Here is a 20,000-nt window from a genome sequence, read left to right as displayed (position 1 = left end):
AAACGTGTGTCAGAGTCAAGTTTTTAGGCTGTTTTGGAGTTTAGCTAATATTTCTGCTACATGCTAGCTGTTTTGGCTAACCAAAGTTTTTTTTTTGTTTTTTAGCATTTAGCTAACATTTTAGCTAGTTATCAGCTTCAGCATTTTTAGCTTTCACTTTCAGCTTCTTCAGCGGCCAAATTCAATTTACAGCATTCACACTAGCATTATCACAGGTAATGTTAAATATCTAGTTCATAATTATGTTCAAAGTCATGGTTTTAAAGTTTTAAAAATGTAGTTTTAGAGTGTTGAATAAATGTTTATCCTGTTTTGCCGACTGAAGGTTTGTCTTGGATTGAATGAAAAAACTAATTCAGGCCAATAAATCATAAAAATTTGGAGCTTTATTGATAAATGTGGTTTTGTAAATGTAATATTTGGTTCACAACATCAGGCGATTTTTGAAATATTCTCCTCTCAGTGGTTCATAAGGCAAACATCAGTCCACTTCTGGTGTGTCCGTCTGCAAAAACAATCCCGATAATCGACGTCCAATGAAGCTTTCTAGTTAATCGCCTTTCTTGTTCGGTTACTTTTTCATTTTTGTGTCAAATATTTTGTTCGCAGTTAATTTTTCATTTGTTTAAAACAAATGTTAATTACTTTTTACATTTTTTTTTACATTTTTTATTCGCAGTTACTTTGAAGTTTTTGCCTGAACAATTTCTGCTCGCGGTTTTCAGTTTTGTTTCAATATTTTTTGTTCGCAGTTACTTTTTAATTTGTGTCCAAAAATTGTTTTTGCAATTACTTTTTTATTTTTTTGTCCACATTTTTTGTTCGCAGTTTATTTTTTGCAGCAATCAATCACCTTTTTTGCAGATACTTTTACTTTTGTTGCAATGAATTTTTTCTCTAGATTTTTTTTTATTTCTGCACAGTCTTGTTTCTAGTTTTCTTTTCCTTCTTTCGTTGCGGTTCTCGGCTACCGTCAGTAAAAGGTGAGTGCAGCTGCTGGAAACTACAGTTTGTGTTGCAGCAGAAGAAGCGACTTTCCATCTCGTTAGACTTCAACAGCGAACCAGAAATCCTCGCACGATTCCAGATGACAGACACACACTCTGCACACAGCCAAAGGAAATCAGTCACTCTTTCAGAAAGGTAGATGTTTCGTGGACATGGAGCCAGGCTGATGGGTGCATAAATAAGGCATGTTGGAACATCTGGTCTTTGTTGTGCGTTCAGCTTTTTAATGTCTTCAAAGAGCAACTCTGACGCATCGCTGACTACCACTCCTTGGTCCCGCTTCATTTTAGCGCGGAATAATAAACCATCTTTTGGGAATTGAGTCCCGCCGCCGCCGCTCTCTTCATTTGCCAATGCGGCCCCCTTCCCTCCTCTCCCGTTTGAAACAACTTCCCTTTTTACTTAGTTGATTTTAAATTTTTATACCTCAGGGAACGCGGCTGTGTGTCACCGCCGTCGCCGACTGCGTAGCTGCGAGCACAATTAAAATTCACGTCCCCATTCCTCCTGGTTGGACGCGGCGGAGATGGAAAAGTTGTAAATTTCTAATTATATGCAGAGTAGATTTAGTCTGGAAGGCCCCTCTTAACACGATTCACGCACATAAATTAAACACATATAGGACTTCCTATCTGAAGGATAATCCTGTTGACCACGAGAGCTTGTACTTTCATTACCATCGCCGTGTTCAACCAGAGCAGAAATCAACTCCGAGACGTTTCAACAGACGAGGAAAAACACTGGATTCTCCCAGGCTCTATTTCCAGAGAACTCATTCACTTTTGCACATGTAATTGAAAGATGACGGCAGGCCGCGTTCTGTGAGAAAAAGATAATTCACATGCGGATTCAATTGGAGGAAGTGTTGAGGAACAAAAGGCATTTTCTGGAGGTCGGAGGCATCTGAATGCTGGGCCGAGGTCAGGCCACTTGATTTAGTCTCATGAGTGACACATGACTCACTGCTGACACGGATTTACTGCGGTAGATATTAAGTCACTTCAAACTAATGAAGTGATGCTAAAAGAAAAAGTTCTCTCTTCATCAGACCTTCGTTCTCCACATCAAAAGTGATCTTTTTGGTTTAATTAAAAGCACTTGAATGTTTGGCCCTCAGAAGCGATAGTTTCATAATGAAGGCAACAATGGAAGCTTGTTGTCACTCCAATCATGCTGGGCGACTGTGGATAAAACAAAAGTAGAAAAGGTTCAAACTCTTTTGGAAATGTCAAAAGAGAGAACTGATATGACAGCTTCAGCACGTCTGGAAAAGAGATTTTAATTATTTGAACACAATCGTGTGACTTTTGTTGCAGCTCGGCAGCAGAACCTCCATCATCCAACGCTTTAGTCACAACGATTTAAAAAAAAAAAAACACCTTTTCAACTGTTGGTGAAATAACTGATTTATTCTCACTTTAATGTGTGCAAGTCTAGATAAATGCTAAAAAAATCATTAAACCCTATAATTTTAACATAAAAGACTTGTTTTTGCTTCAACTTCCCAAAAAGCGATAAATCGTCAGTTCAACTGATTGTTTTTTAATATAAAACAGGAGCTTTTCTTCATTCTTTGTAAAGAAAAACCAAACAAAAATGCTGTATAACTTTATATTAATTCACTTTTAAAATTCAACTTTTTACCTTGAACCTTTTTTTTTTGCAAAAAATAAACTTGTTGATGTGAAGAAAATAATAGTTCAGATTTCTCTAAATATTAGATCAATTTAAATGACAGTTTGGATTTTTTTCACTTACAGTAACAGCAGAAATGATAAACCTGCAGAAAAAATAATAATTGTAAAGATTTTACATTCCGATCAGAATAAAGAATAAAAATCTGTTGTTACTTTAGCAGCTCGTTTGGTTTAAAATCAGCTGCTAAAAAAATAAAGATGAACGAGTGCATATTCAGAGCTGAATGTGGATCAGCTGGTGCACCTGTGAGGATCTCAACATCGGCTCTCCAGGTGTTTTCCAACCTCACTTCTTCAGATTTATGCAGAGGACTTCAGTGTCCCCTACGTGAAAGGAACAAAGCCTGAAACACTTTTGTATAAGTGAGTTTTGTACTGTAGTCTGAGTTTGTCCTCATTGACACCATAGAGACCCACAACAGGATTCACTTAGAAGCAAACAGAAACCTTTGTCTAGAGGTTGACTGATAGATAAAAACAGAGTGGTGCCCCACAACAAGAACGGAGGGCCCCAACAGGAATAACGGGCCCCAACTTGAATGGTGCATCACAACAAGTAGGGTGTGTCCCAAAAAGGAATGGTGTGCCCCGACAAGAATGGTGTGCCCCGACAAGAATGGTGCGCCCCGACAAGAATGGTGTGCCCCGACAAGAATGGTGTGCCCCGACAAGAATGGTGTGCCCCGACAAGAATGGTGCGCCCCAATAAGAAGGGTGCGCCCCAAAAAGGAATGATGTGCCCCAAATGGAATGGTACGCCCCAGCCACAACAAGAATGATGCCCCCCAAAAAGGAATGGTTCGCCCCAAAAGGAATGGTTCGCCCCATCAAGAAGGGTGCGCCCCAGCAAGAAGGGTGCGCCCCAAAAAGGAATGGTGCACCCCAAAAAAGAATGGTTCGCCCCAACAAGAAGGGTGCGCCCCAAAAAGGAATGGTGCGCCCCAACAAGAATGGTACGCCACAACAAGAAGGGTACGCCCCAAATTGAATGGTACGCCCCAGCCACAACAAGAATGGTGCGCCCCAATAAGAAGGGTGCGCCCCAAAAAGGAATGGTGCGCCACAGCAAGAAGGTTGCGCCCCAACAAGGAATGGTGCGTCCCAACAAGAAGGGTGCGCCACGTCAAGAAAGGTGTGGTGCGCCCCAAAAAGGAATGGTGTGCCCCGACAAGGATGGTGCGCCACAACAAGAAGGGTACGCCCCAAATTGAATGGTACGCCCCAGCCTCAACAAGAATGATGCCCCCCAAAAAAGGAATGGTTCGCCCCAACAAGAAGGGTGTGCCCCAAAAAGGAATGGTGTCCCCCGACAAGAATGGTACGCCACAACAAGAAGGGTACGCCCCAAATTGAATGGTACGCCCCAGTCACAACAAGAATGGTGCGCCCCAACAAGAATGGTACCCTCCAATAACATGCCATCCCTCAAACAGAATGGTACCCTCCAACTAAATGACTGTTAGAATGTGTTTACAGATTCTGATTTCTGCCCCCTATGATGTGAAATAAAAGATCCAGAAACTCTGCTGATGTAAGTTTCAACCATAAAAATAATTTTACAATAAAAACAACAAAAATGTAGATTATTTTAAGTGAATGCAACCAAAACTCATACCAAAACAAAAGCGGCTCTACAATTGTACCATGTCGATGTAATAATGTTTCATTCATTTCTGCAGCCATACTTTAGGTCACATGACTGACATGTTTTCCTGCAAGCGGATATCCTCTGTTTTCAGTGGGAAATAATTACATTTTAGGATTTAGAGAGATTTAAGTTTTGTTTTTATGACTTCTCTAGCGAGAAATAGAGACTTATTTTCAACTTGATGTATTTTGTTTATGCATTCAAGTCCTTGATTTTGTTTTGTTTAGATTTTGCACGTTGGTACAAGTCTCTCAACCAAATTGTGATACGTGCTTTACGTTGCTATGGTGATAGCTAAGGATGCCGACAGCAAACCAGACGATAGCAGCTGTTGTCACGGTTAAATGTACCACAGGTATCTGTTAAATGGTTATTCGTATTTGATTTAAACTAAAAATAAGGTTTCCAAAAAGAAACAATGAGATTTCACAAACCAGAGCATCACACCTTCCTTTGAGTTTAAGAATCTGAGAACACATTCTAACTTTACCAAAGTCATTTAGGAGCAGGCAGGATGTGGAAAGACCAGGAGTCGGTCCACATGCTAATGTTACGGCTAATTTGTTATCTACTGAGGTTTTTATAGACTAATTTAAAGCTTCTATTTAAGCAACAGGCTAACATCCTTTGGCTAATTTAGTTTACTGAGGAATTTTAGGCTTTTTTAAATTTTAGCTAGTGTTTAGGCAATGTGTTAGCTCTTTTATGGCTAATTTAGCATCTACTGAGGCTAAATCTGTAGTTTAGCTTATATTTTAGCAACATGCTAACGTTTTTGGCTGATTTGTTATCTACTGAGGTTTTTATAGGCTAATTTAGAGTTTAGCTTTCTATTGTACCAACAAGCTAATGTTTTTGGCTAATTTAGTTTACTGAGGAGTTTTAGGTTATTTTGGAGTTTAGCTAGCATTTAAGCAACAAGCTAGCTTGTTAGGGCTAATTTGATAAAAATTAACTTTTTCTATGAATTATTTGTATGAACAAAACATAAAAATAAAGAGAAAAAATGCAAAATATGAAAAAGAGATTTGGTAGAAGACACCAGAAAAAGAAGAGGAAGCCCTTCCCTCCTTGTCCAGTGTGAACATCACTTTGAGAGTTTTTCATCATTAACTGAGGGTACCAACTTTTTTTTCTTGTGTGTAATTTATAGTTTGGCTCATTTTTTTTCTTTGCAGCTCTTCTTCTTCACTACATTTATTTTTGCAACAAATACCAGAAATGCAGCAGATGCGTTTTTACTGGATCAAAAACGTCTTTGTTTTCCTGTTTCTCCAACTAAAACAGTCAAACTGAAACCATCAACAAATCCAAACAAGCCAGCAAAGATCCCGAGGATCTGTCGGCTCTGATGAATTCTGGAGATCCAAACAGCTGGAGAGTGAAGACTCGATTCAATTACAGTTTAACCGTTTTCTTAAAAGCTACAACATATGAAGATGAAACTAAAAAAGTGCACCAGGATGAGAAAACATCAGCTGGACTTAAACTCTGAGACTAATTAGTAAAAAAGGCAGAAGATGAAGCTTTCCAACACAAGAGCTGCGGTGGACAGACCAACGCTGATGCTCTTTTCTAACATCAGGAAAAGCAAAAGATTTTATTTCTTTTCCCCAGAAATCAACCATTAATTAGCAATAAACAATTTTTCCACACCGTCTAATTGGCATCGCATTTGTCAAGATACAGTTAAAGAGACGGCTTAATTAATTAAACATGAAATCGCACCTTCCATGAGTGTTTGAGAGTACAGATGTAAGCGTGGAGGGTTTTTTTCCCTCCATAAACCGACACCTCCACCCCTCTCTCTATCAAAAAGTGCTGCAATAGATCTGATAGGATTTGTTCTCTTTATCCCTTTAATTAGCACCTCCCTCCTGTCCCCTTTGCAAATGAGGGTTAGGTGAGGAGGTTCGGGATTTGATGACTTAAAATGCACACAGCTAACGAGTTATTCATACTCCGCACAGCTGTTATGGCAATTTAACAGCTTCCTCCCAGTTCTCTTGATGCTTACTTGTCAAGGATGGAGCGGTGGCAGGAGGCCTCGCAACTGCTCCATTATCCCGCCGGAGATGCTCTCTGGATCAGAAGATACTCAGGATTACACCCGGAGCTCTCCAGCTCTGATCCGTCTGGACTTGATGACCATTTCTGGAGAGTTTAGCTAGTATTTAAGCAATGTGCTAGCTTTTTTTTTGTGCTAATTTAGAGTTTAGCTAATATTTTACCAACATGACAACTTTTGTGGCTAATTTGTTTTCTACTGAGATTTTTATAGGCTAATTTACAGTTTAGCTTCTATTTAAGCAACAGGCTAACATCTTTTGGCTTTTTTAAATTTTAGCTAGTGTTCAAGCACTGTGTTAGCTCTATTATGGCTAATTTGGCATCTACTGAGGTTTTATTTTTCACTAATTTGGAGTTTAGCTAATATTTTAGCGAGATGCTAATGTTTTTGGCTAATTTGGCTACTGGGGTTTTTAGGCAAATTTAGTCATTAACTTTTATTATAGCAACAGGCCAACATATTTGGCTAATTTGTTATCTGAGGATCTTATTGACCAATTTAAAGTTTAGCTTCTATTTTAGCATTTTTGGGCAGATTTAGTTTACTGAGGAATTTAAGGCTTTTTTGGAGATTAGCTTGTATTTAAGCAACAAGCTAGCTTCTTTTTTGGGTTGATTTGGCATCTGTTTTTTTTTTATGCTAATTTGGAGTTTAGCTAATATTTCAGAAACTTGCCAACTTTTCTGGCTAATTTGTTATTTACTGAGGTTTTCATAGGCTAATTTTTAGTTCAGCTTCTATTTTAGCAACAGGCTAACATTTTTTTTTTGCCAATTTAGTTAACTGAGGAATCTTAGGTTACTTTGGAGTTTAGCTAGTATTTAAACAACAAGATAACATTTTTTGGGGGATTTTGAAGTTTAACTCATATTTAAGCTACAGTCAATATTTTTGCTAAATTGGAACGTATTGGAGATTTTTAAGCAATTTTACTACAATTTTTTTCAGAAATGAAGGATCATCAACTTTAAAGATTTAAGCAACTCCGTCTTAGCTTTAAAAAGTTTCTATTTCCTCTGAAATGTAAGAACTCTCCCAGCTGAAAGTTTGAACTCTCTCAACAAATAAGCGCCTCAAACGACCACAAACACCGACCAGCCTCCACCGGACTGAAGAGTAGCTGAGCTTCTATCATGAGGAGTCAGAACATTCTGAACTCTGCAGGTTTAAACTTTCTGACAAACACAGAAAAATGAGTCCAGAAAACAAAAACTACAAACTGAAAAAAGTTACCTCACCTACACAGCTAACAGGCCTCAAACTCACCTGCTGAACTTTTCCGTCACATTTCTTAACTTCTTCCGTCTCTTTCCTCTTCTTCCACAGGAACCCTCTGCAGCAGCTGCAAACATTTTCTGATTTACCTGCTTTAGGCTCCTCCCCCTTTGACCCTTAAACACCAGATCTCCAGTTTTTATATTCTTGGATTTACTGTAACTTTTCAACCGTTAACATTCCTTCAAATTAAAATCAACAATGAAAAAACAAAAATAAACAACCACTTTATTTAATTATCATTTTCTAAACCACGTGTCAAAGTCAAGGCCCGGGGGGCCGGATCTTGGGCTCATTTCTAACATGTATAATTTGACAAAATATATTTTTATGGAGAGTAAAATATTGAAAATTATTTAAGGCTTAAGTTGATTTCTTCTGGAATAATATTCCTGCCTTTTTATTATTCATAATTTTGTTAAAAAGTTACAGTTTTAAAGTTTAAAAAATTGTCATTCTGCAGCTTTTTGGACTATTTTGGCATTTAATAAGATTTTTATAAGGCTATTTTGGAGTTTAGCTAATATTTTAGCTGGCTATGAGCTTCAGCATTTTCAGCTGTCAGCTTCTGTTTTTTATGTATGAATTTTTTTGCCTATTTTGGTTTAGCTTTGCTATCCTAAGTTTTTTTTTTTTTTTTAGTTTTTTAGGCTAATTTTGCAATCAGCTAATATTTTAGCTGGTTATCAGCTTCAGCGCTTTTATCAATCAATTTCAGCATCTTCAGCTTTCAGCACTAGCATCTCTGGCTGCCAAATTCAGCTTACAGCACTCACACTAGCATTATCGTAGATAATCCTGTATATCGAGTTCATAATTATGTTAGGTTAAAGTTTAAAAGTTTAATAATGTAGTTTTAAAGTGCTCAGTGAATGTTGGCCCCTTGTGTGAACAGTTTTGACATCCTGTTCAAAACTATTATAGAAAATGTCATTTTGAATCATTTTTGTATCTTTCTAGTTACATTTTGAATAAAAAATGGAGCAAACAGGTAATGAACGCTTAAACTCATGTTTGTGATTTTGTCTGAGATACGAGTAATACGTACGTTTTTTTGTGAGGACCAACAACCTGCAGGTAAAGAATAGAAGATAAAGAAGTTCATGATAAAAAGTGAGTTTGTATAAATCATCTTTGGCAGACGAGGTGACAGAAAGTTTTCAGAGCGGTAACAAATAATTAAAAAATATCAACCACCTTCCATATCAGCTCGGTTTAAAAGTGTTTAGAAATGTCTAAAGATTCAGTTTAAAGCAACATCTGTGAATAAAAGAACATTTTACAGACACACAACTTGAAGCTTAAATTTCAGTACCAACTAGACGTTAGAAGGTGGTAAAGTATGGTCCACTGGGGTTCTGTCCTCTGTTTTTATTCCCTCTATTCTTTATTATCTATTTTTATTTGGATCTCTGAGCTTCTGTTTGGTGCAGTGTTATTCAGGTGTTGTTCCTCTTTCTCACTCCCCTCCGAAAGAGCAGCAGACAGTCCAGGTGGCTCGTCTGTGTTCCTGGTCTTGGCCGTGGACCTCGCCTCTGGCTCATTGAGTAGCAGCAACTAACAGAAGCAAAATAATAATAGAAATACATGGAAACATTTTAAAAGTCAAAAACCAAACAAGGCATTTTTTCTGACTGCTGAGAAAATTTATTTCACCTCGAAAGTAAAAGAAAAACATTGAAAGCAAAAAATTATTTAATTCTTCATCTAAAAGTTTGAAAAATACATCAATGTAAACATCCAACCCTAAAACTCCAAAGCGATGACCCGGCCTGACCTCTGCTGGTCCATGCTGTCCTCAGACGACATGAAGGTCACAGATCTTGAGTCAGACTCAGGTGAAGGAAGACTCACCTGTCGGCGTTGAAGCTGCTTCTATGAGCTCGTTTCTATGCGTCTTGTATTCCTTCACTCGACCGTTCTCCATCTGTCTCTGAGTAATGATGATGAGAGGAAGGAAACGCCCACACGGCAACAATGAACCAATCAGGACGTGGAAACATCTGCATCCCTGCTGGGGGCTCAGTTTGATGCAGATGATTCTGGATCAGAGTGAGCGCTCTCCTTCCAGAACATCTTTGATCGGTGCCGGCCCGCTGAGAGCCGTCGAGAGCTGCAGAGAGCCGCCGCTCGTCCGGCGGCTGTTGTTGTGAAAAGAGCAGTGAGGCCGGTTTAGAGGGGCGAGCGGTTCGAGTGCTGCTTCACAAAACGAGAGGCCACTTCAGCTAAATCCAGATAAACAACAGACTGCAGGAAAGATCAGCAGAACGCTGCAACAAAATGTTTGAAAACACGAAGTCATTCCTCCACATGGAGGGATCCAGGATTCTGTGATGTTGCGATCCTAGTTATAAACACAAATTCCAGCAAAGCTGAAGCTGAGATTTTATCCTCACTCTGTTTCAGTTTGATGCAACTTTACTGTAACTTTGACCAATCAACCGTGACGACAGTCATGGTGACGACGCAGCTTCACGGGCGCCGTGCTCTTTTTCATTCACTTTTATTTTATCTCTCTGTCAATTATACTCTACAAACTGCACGTGAACCGTCTCTTGCGCTGAGCGGGCGCGGGGGTGGAGCGGTCCGTCACATGGAGCACAACATGAACCCAGTATGAGAGGATTTGGGATCATTTCAGTATAAGTTGTGTTGAATTCTTACTGTTAGTAGGAAAACAGACAATTTGATGTAAGGGGCAAAAAGAAAACATATTTGACTTTAAAATACCTTTAATTCATTGTGTTGATAAAAAAAAATCTGAAAAAATCAAAACTGTGACTTTAAAACTGTTTCGAATCGAATCGTGGCTTGACTGAATCAACACATCCTGAATATTTAGTTGTATTTCTGCTCTCCTACTGCAAAAGAAATAGGTAGATAAAAACTTTGTTAATCCTACCAGGGTACGTGTGTCAAAGTCAAGGCCCGGGGGCCGGATCCGGCCCTCCGGGTAATTCTATCCGGCCCTCCAGATCATTTTATTTTATTGTTATTAATGACCCGATGTTATCTTGAGCTCATTTCTAACTTGTATAATTTTGACAAAATACCTTTTTAAGGAGAGTAAAATACTGAAAGTTATTTAAGGTTTAAGTTGATTTATTCTGGAATAATATTCCTGCATTTTTATCATTCATAATTATGTTAAATTTACGGTTTAAAATTGGCATTCTGACAGCTTTTTGGATTATTTTGTTTTTTAATACGATTTTTTAGGCTTTTTTGGAGTTTAGCTAATATTTCAGCTACATGCTAGCTGTTTTGGCTAACCCTTTTATTAGCCTAATTTGGCATTTAGCTAATATTTTAGCTAGCTATCAGCTTCAGTGATTTTAACTATCAATTTCAGCATCTCCAGGGGCCAAATTCAGCTTCCAGTATTCACACTAGCATTATCACAGGTAATGCTATATTCATAATTATGTTAAAAAGTTACAGTTTTAAAGTAATTCTGGTGGCGCTCATCACCCAGAAAGACTCACGAGGGAGTACAGGATAGGATGCTGAAATTCCTCCACCCGTGTCGCAGTAGAACGGCATAGAGTGAAGCAAAAACATTTAACAACATTGATTCACAAAAATAAAAAGCTCCACAGACAAACTCCCACGTCCGTCATCTCACAGCGCTTTATGTCACAGACAGAGGGAGTCCAGGAGAGAGTCAGATTCATCACATTTACATTTAAGAATTCACCATGTCACCAAATCTGACCAGAAAGTTTGGACCCCCCACATCACAAACCCCCTGCAGGGCGGCGACCTCCAGCCCGTTCACACGCCTGTAACTGATCGAGGAAACGCGCTCAGTCGACGTGAGAGTGTGTTAATAAAAGGAGAGGAAGAACGTTCGCCGCTCGCTCTCCATCCATCACCATCCATGTTCACAATCATGTGATGAGCTAATGTGATCAGGAGGACGGCTCAGGCTGGTTCTCGCTTCATCTCCTCAAAACTGGAGGGCAAAGAGGGACAGACAGCTGTGATTAATGTCATTAATTTACATCTTTGTGTTTCTGCTTCTTCAAGTTCAGAAGAGAAAAAAACAGAATGTTTGTCCTGTTTGGAGCAGAACGACAGACAGACGAGGACACGTTCATCCCGCAGAGATGTTTCCAGGGTTTCTGCTGCATTTCCTGTTTGATTTACCGCACAGTCCCAGGGGCTGATGGGTAAACACAGAGGGCCGCCTCTCAGCTGTAACCTGAGAAAACGTGGAAGGAATGCGTCACTCACGCTCTCCGAGGTTTATAAAAGTTTTGACCAATTTTCTGAAGCATCTAAGATATTTTTAAATAAATGATGGAATAAATCAGGAGTGTCAAAGTTAATCAAACGAGGAGCAAAAATCCAAAACAACCCTGAGGTCACGGGACCAACAGGATAAACATTAATGGAACACTCTAAAACTACATTTTTAAAACTATAAAACCATAACTTTTTAACATATTTATGAACTAGATATATAGCATTACCTGTGATAATGTTAGTGTGAATGCTGTAAGCTGAATTTGGCCACTGAAGATGCTGATATTGATAGCTAAAAACGGTGAAGCTGATAGTCAGATAAAATATTAGCTAAATGCTAAATGAACCCACAAGAGTTAGCATCTAGCTGAAAAAATAGCTAAACTTCAAAATTGCCTAGAAAATACAAAAAGGGGTAATTAGCTAAACCAGCTAACACTTAGCTGAAGTATTAGCTTAACTCCAAAACATCCTAAAAAACAGAAAAAGACTATATTAGCTAAAACAGCTAGCATGTAGCTGAATTATTAGCTAAACTCCAAAATAGCCAGAAGAATCTTAGTAAATGCCAAAATTGTCCATAAATCTAGCAGAATGACAATTTTTAAAACTTTAAAACTGTAACTTTTTAACATAATTATGAATAATAAAAAGGCAGGAATATTATTCCAGAATAAATCAACTTAAACCTTAAATAACTTTCAATATTTTACTCTCCATAAAAATATATTTTGTCAAATGTGACGCTTCTCTGAGTACGGCAACAAAGGAGGGACAAAAACCCTGACAGTCGTGGAGAGTACTCAGTTGGAGATTTGTTGTTTAAAGCTGATGATTTAACATTTACACATCAACCAAAACGCCGCTTTACATCGAGACAAACGAAATAATCAAAGTTGACCTTCAGAAACGTTTTCTGTAAACATGCAGACATGCAGGAGACGGGAAATAACTTTTTAAAAAATAATCTGAACATTAATAATAAATAAGGTAACACTGGAAGGACTAAAATGTGACAAAAAAAAACAAACATAAAACTTGAGAAATAAAAAACAATGCTGCCATTTTAGAAGTGTGTTTAACTGTGAAACCTTTAGAAATAAATGATATCGCTTTAGTGATATGTTTAGTGTTATTTTTTAATTTGAATAAAAACTTAAAAAAGGGTGATTTTTTTTAAATGTGAGGACAAAACATAAAATTGAAAAAGAACAAATGATGCGCAAAAAACAAAAATATGACTTGTTTGTATTTTATAATTGAACCCTTTAACACCAGAGTGCCAGCGTTTATGATCCTCGAGACGCAGAATCTCCTGGAATTATTGTGTTAACGGTTGAAAAGTTACAGGATGTTAAAGGTTTTGTGTTTAAGTGTTAATGTTAAGCAAAAAGAGATTCTGATCTAGACAAGATTTGGCTTAGAAAAGATTTTTAAAAAAGTAAATTATTAGAATACAAGTTATTAATTTATTAATTAAAGTATTCTTTTTATTTTTTTTTATAAAATAAAAAAATATTTATAAAATAAAAAAAACACATTTAACTAAAAGGAAAAAATATGTTTTAAATAGCAAATAAGTATAAAATGAAAATAAAAAAAATTTAAAATAAAAAATATGTATTATTTATATATAATAAAAAATGTTTTTAAATAAAATTTATTTAGAAAATAAAAAAATATTTCTAATTAAAAAATATTTATAAATAAAAAATATTCATGAAAATTAAAATCTAAAAAATATTCATAAAATAAAAAATATTTTTAAAAAAGAAAAAAATAAGTTAACCATAATATTTAGCTCCTGTCACTTAAACTAGAGCCTAAAGAATAAATCTGATGTGTTTTATAGTTTGACACTTTTTCAAATCAAAATAAAAGTTTCCTTTTGTTTCTTTTTTTAAGCTGGATATCAGAAAATCTGTATTTAAAATCAAAATTTTACACAAAATTTATTTTTTCCCATTTTTTTGGGGTGAAAACTGTTTACTTTGTGCTTTTTTTTAAGGTTAAACACACGAGTTACTAAAATATCTGCATTTCCAGATGATTTAAGGAGATTTTTTTAACATTATTTACCTTTTAAATTGGATTTGATGGTTCATTTCAAACAATCAGAGCAAGAAAAATGTCAAAACAAAAATAAAAACTAAAATGTATTTCTAAACATTAAACGTAGGACATTTAGTCGTAAAATTGATCTGAAAATACACATATGTCCACATACACTCGTGGTTTGTTTAATTATTACTCCTAATTATAAATACTTGTATTTGCATTTTGTTTAAAGAAAATAACAAACATTAAATTGTTAAAAGAAGTTCAGAAGTTTGCCTGAAAGTGAGTGGAAGGAAGATAATTTATATATTCCAACCTTTTCCTGCTTCACTAAATGTTATATTTTCTTTACCTTCAATATCATTTTTGGGTCATTAGATATCCATAAATATCAATAAATCTAATGAATTATGCAATACATCTATAAATAGATTCAACAATATTTCAAAATGATCAATAACATGTGAATTTTGTCATTAGAAAAAAAATGCCTATAATAATTCAAGAAATTAAGATTATGATCTTTTCTTTTGCATTTATTTTTAGCATTTTTTGCTTTTCTCAAGTGAAGAAATCTTATTTTTGCACGTAAACGATCAGAATTCCTTCATCAATATAACATTTCTTTAACCTGAAATCTCCTCCAATCAGCTGTGAGGCTGAAGCTCGTTTTGATTGACGTCTGCTGGAGTTCTGCTGGAGTTCTGCTGGAGTTCTGCTGGAGTTCTGCTGAAGTTCTGCTGAAGTTCTGCTGGAGTTCTGCTGGAGTTCTGCTGGAGTTCTGCTGAAGTTCTGCTGGAGTTCTGCTGGAGTTCTGCTGGAGTTCTGCTGGAGTTCTGCTGCGGTTCTGCTGAAGTTCTGCAGCGGTTCTGCAGGGTTTGTGTTCAGTGAAGCGCGCCCGGCACGCCGCCGTGAAGCACCACAGATGTGCACGTTTAAAGGTCACATGACTGCATGCTTTTATTGCAGTTTATTTTGAAAATCCCAGCGACGCTCTGACCTCATCCTCCACGTTCTGAACGCATTTATGAGCCGATATTTCATTCATGTCTTCAGTTTGTTTTACTGACACACAAAAAACTTTATTAGAATACATAAAAGATCTGACTCAATTTTCATGAAAATTTTCTCTTTTTTTTTCTTTTATGCATTTTTTCCTTTTTTCCTTTTATAACCTTAAAAATAACTTTTACTCTTTAAAAATTAAAATCATCCGTCCGTTGTTGGACTCTCACCGTGTCACAACGAATCCAAAAACATTTAATTTATCAGATTTCCCTCCAAAACACTGAAGTCAAACCTAAAAACGTGGATTATTTTGACCAACATGACAAACAGTTTAATAATCAGGGATTTCACTTTCAGTTTTTATTCTTTTCTTTGTCGTATTTAAACTTTTTACGTCCCACTGGGATATAAAAGGAAAAACTTTAAATTATGTAAAATTATGTGCTTATTAACTTTAACCCAGAGAACAAACTCAACCAATGTGAAATAAAAAAGACACTCAGGAGAATTCCTTCCACTCGTTTAGCGCCGCTAATTATTCATCTTTCAGAGTTCAAATAACACATTTTATCTGTAGGATAATTCAATTTTTAAGTTGTCATGTTGATTTTTTACTTCATTTTTACTTTCATTTCATTATAATTTTTTCATATTTTTCAATATATTTTTTAAATTAGTGTTTAATTAGTGTTTTATTTAGCATTTACACTTTTATTAGCTTTGTGGACCGGCTCTTCTTTTTAATAAATGTGGTTTAAAAACATCCAGGTTTAAATCTTACAGACTAAAACGATTCATTTGGCTTTTTTTTCTTAAATAATTTCATGACTTTAATAAGTTTAGGACATCGTGTGGATGTTTTATTTTCTTTAGTTAATTTTAGAGCATTTTAAAGTTCAAACTTTTGAAACAATTCTAGCAGTTTGTTTTATATTTTTAGCTCTTTTTCATTTACCAAATGTTCATTTTTTGTTTTCTCCATCTATTGATGCTTTTTTTGCTTAAACTCACTTTTTTTTCTTTAGAAAACTGCACTTAAAGTTTCATTTTATCCTCTCAAGTAAAAGATGAAATAATTTTAAGATTTTTCTTTAATTTTAATTAATAGTAATTGTTTTTTTAATTTTATCTAAGGCATCATTTGCTTCTTTATAATTTGATTTTTTTCTTTAAATTAGCCGTCCATTTAGTGTTTTATTTTGCATTACTATCAGCTTAAAACTTTTTGGACCCGCTCTTCTTTTTTCACTAAATGTGGTTTAATAACATCCAATAAAAAGATTTATTTTGCTTTTTTTTTTAAATATAATTTCATGATTTAAATAAAGTTCAGCTCATCTTGTGGATGTTGTTTCTTTCCTTTAGTTACTTTTAGAGCATTTTAAAGTCCGTTCATAAACTTTTTGAACAATTCTGGCAGTTTGTTTTATGATTTTCGCTTTTTTATTTAGCAATTGTTCAGTTTTGAGTTTTCTCCAGATTTATTGATGCATTTTTTTGGTTTATCTCACATTTTTTTCTTTAGAAAACAGCACTTGAAGTTACATTTTATCCTCTCCACGAGTGAAAGATTAAATAATTTAAAGATTTTTTTTTCTAATTTTCATTTAAAGCAATTGTTTTTTTTTTTTAGATTTTTTTTAATTTAAGGTTTTATTCACTTCTTTATATACATTTTAAATCAGCCGTTCTAAAAAGATTCTATTTGTTTTTTTAATATAATTTCATGATTTTATTGAAGTTCAGCTCATCTTGTGAAGGTTTTATCATTCAATTAATTTGAGCATTTTAAAGTTCTCTCGATTATAGTTTATTTATGACACTTTTTAGCTTTTTTTTTATTCACCAGCTATTTAGTTTTGAGTTTTCTCCCATTTTAATCCTTTTTTCTGTAACTCGACTTTTTTCTTCAGAAAACTACTTTTAAAGTTGCATTTTATCCTCTCCACAAGTGAAATAATCCAAAGATTTTTTACACTTTTACATTTGAATAATTTTCCGATGATTTATCTTCCAAAGATGAAGAAGTAGGCGGAGTCACAAACCCGTTTAACCTCCTCAGAGTCTCAAACGGAGGTTTCTCCTCCACAAAGAGAACTACTGTTCTAAAAAAGTATCATCCGTCTGCATTTGAAACCCTTCGCTAAGGCGGAGGCAAACACGGTTAATCCTCCTGAAAACACGCCGTCCTGCCGCGCTGGCGTCCGCCGCCGGCGTTCACAACCCAGAAGAAGGAGGACCAGATGATGCTAAACGGAGCCTCTTTATTTTTTATGTGCATCATTTTTCTTTCAGATAGAAAAAAAAAAGTGATTTTTTTTTGTTTAAACACACAAAGTTACAGTCGGGATTTTTATTCATGAAAAAAACAAAAAACATCGAGGGAGCGCCGGCCCGTTCTGCAGGTGAGGGGACGTCCTCCAGGTGCAGACACCTGTCCTCCTCCGGGGCGGGCAGACCTGTGCACTCGCCGCCGTTCACAGAGGAGTCCGTCTGCCGAACCCGAAGTATTTACAGCAGGATGGGGTATTTACAGCTTTACAAACACATCAGGTAACGCCACAAACGCAACGAAGAACAGTTTGATGGCGTGGAGAACCACCATGACCCTCCGGGGAGGAGCCACTTAGAAAACAGTCAGTAACAAAATAACGGTGACTTTTGATTCTTTTTAGAACGGATAAAAAAACAGAGACTTTTGTACAGGCTTTCTACACAGGATCGGTACCAAAGGAAGACGCTGGCAGACATGGTTCCACACAGATTGCATATGTTTCTCTCTAAGGTGTCCTACAGGTTCATCCTTGAAGCTTATTTGCATGATAGTAAGAGTTGCATACGACATCGATCGTGAAGCTTGTAGCATGAGTTGCTCGACATACAGCACTTTAGAGGCGATCTTTAAAGCACATTTCTTCTTTTGAAAACGTTTAAGACACTTTTGCCGTTTATAAATAGAAAACAAGTTGGCGGAATCGAACAAAGAAAGAAAAAGTGACGATAACTCAAGTTTTCTTACGTCAAAATAAATAATGTCAGACAAAAAAACATCACATTTGACTGTGTGGCGTCTCAGAGTTACAGTGACCGAGGTTTTGCAAAATAATCTAACGTCGGCAGTGCCGTATAGTACAAGGCATTTGTTGGCATAGTTTCTTTAAGAATGTTTTGTAACAGTTACAATATAATGTCTATATATGTATTTATATATATTTATATTTCTTCCCTAATAAATAAGAGGCGGAGCTGTTCTGGGCTGTGATTGGTCGGACTCTGACCTGATTCCGCAGGGTTAAGGCCTCGGTCCTTCAGTTTGATTCTTCCAGAGTCCGGCAGAACTTCTCCGTCGGGTCAGTAGCTCAAAAGACGTCAGTGTAAAACAAACATGGAGTGCAGTCGGCAAATATTCACGGCAACATACGGGGTTTGTGCAGGTTACGGAGACGGGGCGGCAGTCTTTACAGTCAATGATACAACTTTTACAAAATCCAAAAGCAGTTCTTGAACCTGAAACGGTTTCCAGTGTGAGAACTCGCCTCGCTCGGACGTGGGGGCGGGGCCTACTCCTTGACCTCGGCCTCGGCGGCGCGGCTCAGCTGCTCCTCGAGCTTGATGGAGAAGATGGTGCTGTTGGTCTGCGTGCTCTCGTCCAGCTCCTTCAGCAGCTCGCCGCTCTCCCTGAAGTCCGTCAGCTCCTCGTCGAAGGCGGGGCTGCTGCTGCTGCTGCTGCTGTTTGTGTTGTTGTTGTTGACTGTGCTGCTGTTGTTGTTGTTGTTGCTGGTCTCCTTGGGCAGCTTGGCGGGGTGGTTGACGTAGAAGCGCTGGCTCTGGAAGAACTTGATGATGGTGAGTTTGGGCAGGTCCAGCTGGGCGGACAGCGTGTGCACGGCCTCCTCGTCGGGGTACAGCCCCACGTCCTGGATGAAGCTCTGCAGGATCCCCAGAGCCTCCAGGGAGATCTTGCCCCCGCTGGGGCGCGCCTTGATGCTGCCCCCTCGGCTGCCCTCGTCCTCCGTCTCGGCGGGGGAGGCCGTGGAGGGCTGGCGGGGCGGCAGGCGTGGGCCCGGGGTGGCCTGCTGCTGCTGCAGGGGCTGCTGGGACAGCAGAGGCTGGGACGGGTGGAGGGACAGGGAGGGCTGGTGCTGAGTCTGAGTGGGCGGAGTCTGTGGGGGGAGACAGAGAACACTTATTACCACCTTAATGAGGCCGTTGACTCGACCTCAACGAGAGAAATGGCAGAAATCCTCTTTGGAAGGTCGGATGATCAGCCGTTCAGCGGATCAAACCCATCGACTGTACATAAAAACTGGACTGAGCGACTCCTCCCCCCGGAGTTCCAAACAGGAAGTGGCTCCAACAAAATCCCATCGACTTCTATAGAGAATTGAACTGCTGTTTCTCAGTCATTCTATTGGTCAGAATAAACATTTTTACTTTGATACTTAAATACCTTTAAAATATTTTTATAAACTGACCAATCAGATGCCTCAATAAAAGTAGGCGGAGCCTGCTGGCCCCCACGTCCAACGTTCAAAACGTTTGACAGATATTTCTGTAGTTCTCTTCCAACAAGCTCACTCCTGATTGGTGGGAGTGGTTACCATAGAAACCAGACTGACTCCAGCCAATCACTGCTAACGCTTTAATCCCAGTTGTCCGTACGGGTCGATGTAGGAGAATAATCCTAGACGAGGACGCACAAAACATCGAAGTCAAAGACTGCTCGGTGCACTCAGAGAAAAGGTTCATGCGCATTTTATCTACGGGTGTGCTGCGGGGGACAGGACAACTAAATTCGTTGAAAATTTGCTCAAGTCGTTGTTTTCCCCTTTATTAATTTATTTATAACTTCATTAATATGTAATTTTATGTGACCTCACAAAAACCAACATATTCTTTCCAAAGAGTGATTTGTTAATTTTTTTATATTTCCTTAAATATTTGTCCCAGAGCAACCGTAATTTTTGAACAATTATATGACCACAAC

The 20,000-nt window shown here is 37.5% G+C and overlaps 1 protein-coding gene and 1 long non-coding RNA gene across 7 annotated transcripts in view; both read right to left on the bottom strand.

The window, feature by feature from the left end:
* LOC112136532 overlaps positions 1-7,843 on the bottom strand; it is a 10,149-nt gene extending 2,306 nt beyond the window's left edge. Inside the window, exon 1 of the long non-coding RNA XR_004949353.1 lies at positions 7,691-7,843. This is a non-coding gene — a long non-coding RNA (uncharacterized LOC112136532). The remainder of the gene's footprint in view (positions 1-7,690) is intronic.
* A 9,819-nt stretch (positions 7,844-17,662) lies between these two features.
* LOC112136656 (DNA-binding protein SATB1) overlaps positions 17,663-20,000 on the bottom strand; it is a 69,870-nt gene continuing 67,532 nt past the window's right edge. For all 6 annotated transcript variants that reach the window (XM_024258502.2, XM_024258506.2, XM_036215765.1 and 3 more), the window contains one exon: positions 17,663-19,176. In XM_024258502.2, the coding sequence (XP_024114270.1) occupies positions 18,574-19,176 (603 nt within the window). In that variant the 3' untranslated portion in view covers positions 17,663-18,573. The remainder of the gene's footprint in view (positions 19,177-20,000) is intronic.

This window comes from Oryzias melastigma, linkage group LG16, assembly GCF_002922805.2.
Source record: "Oryzias melastigma strain HK-1 linkage group LG16, ASM292280v2, whole genome shotgun sequence".
Lineage (NCBI taxonomy): Eukaryota > Metazoa > Chordata > Actinopteri > Beloniformes > Adrianichthyidae > Oryzias > Oryzias melastigma.
Note: the sequence above shows the minus strand (reverse complement) of the source record. Positions and strands in the feature narration are given on the sequence as shown.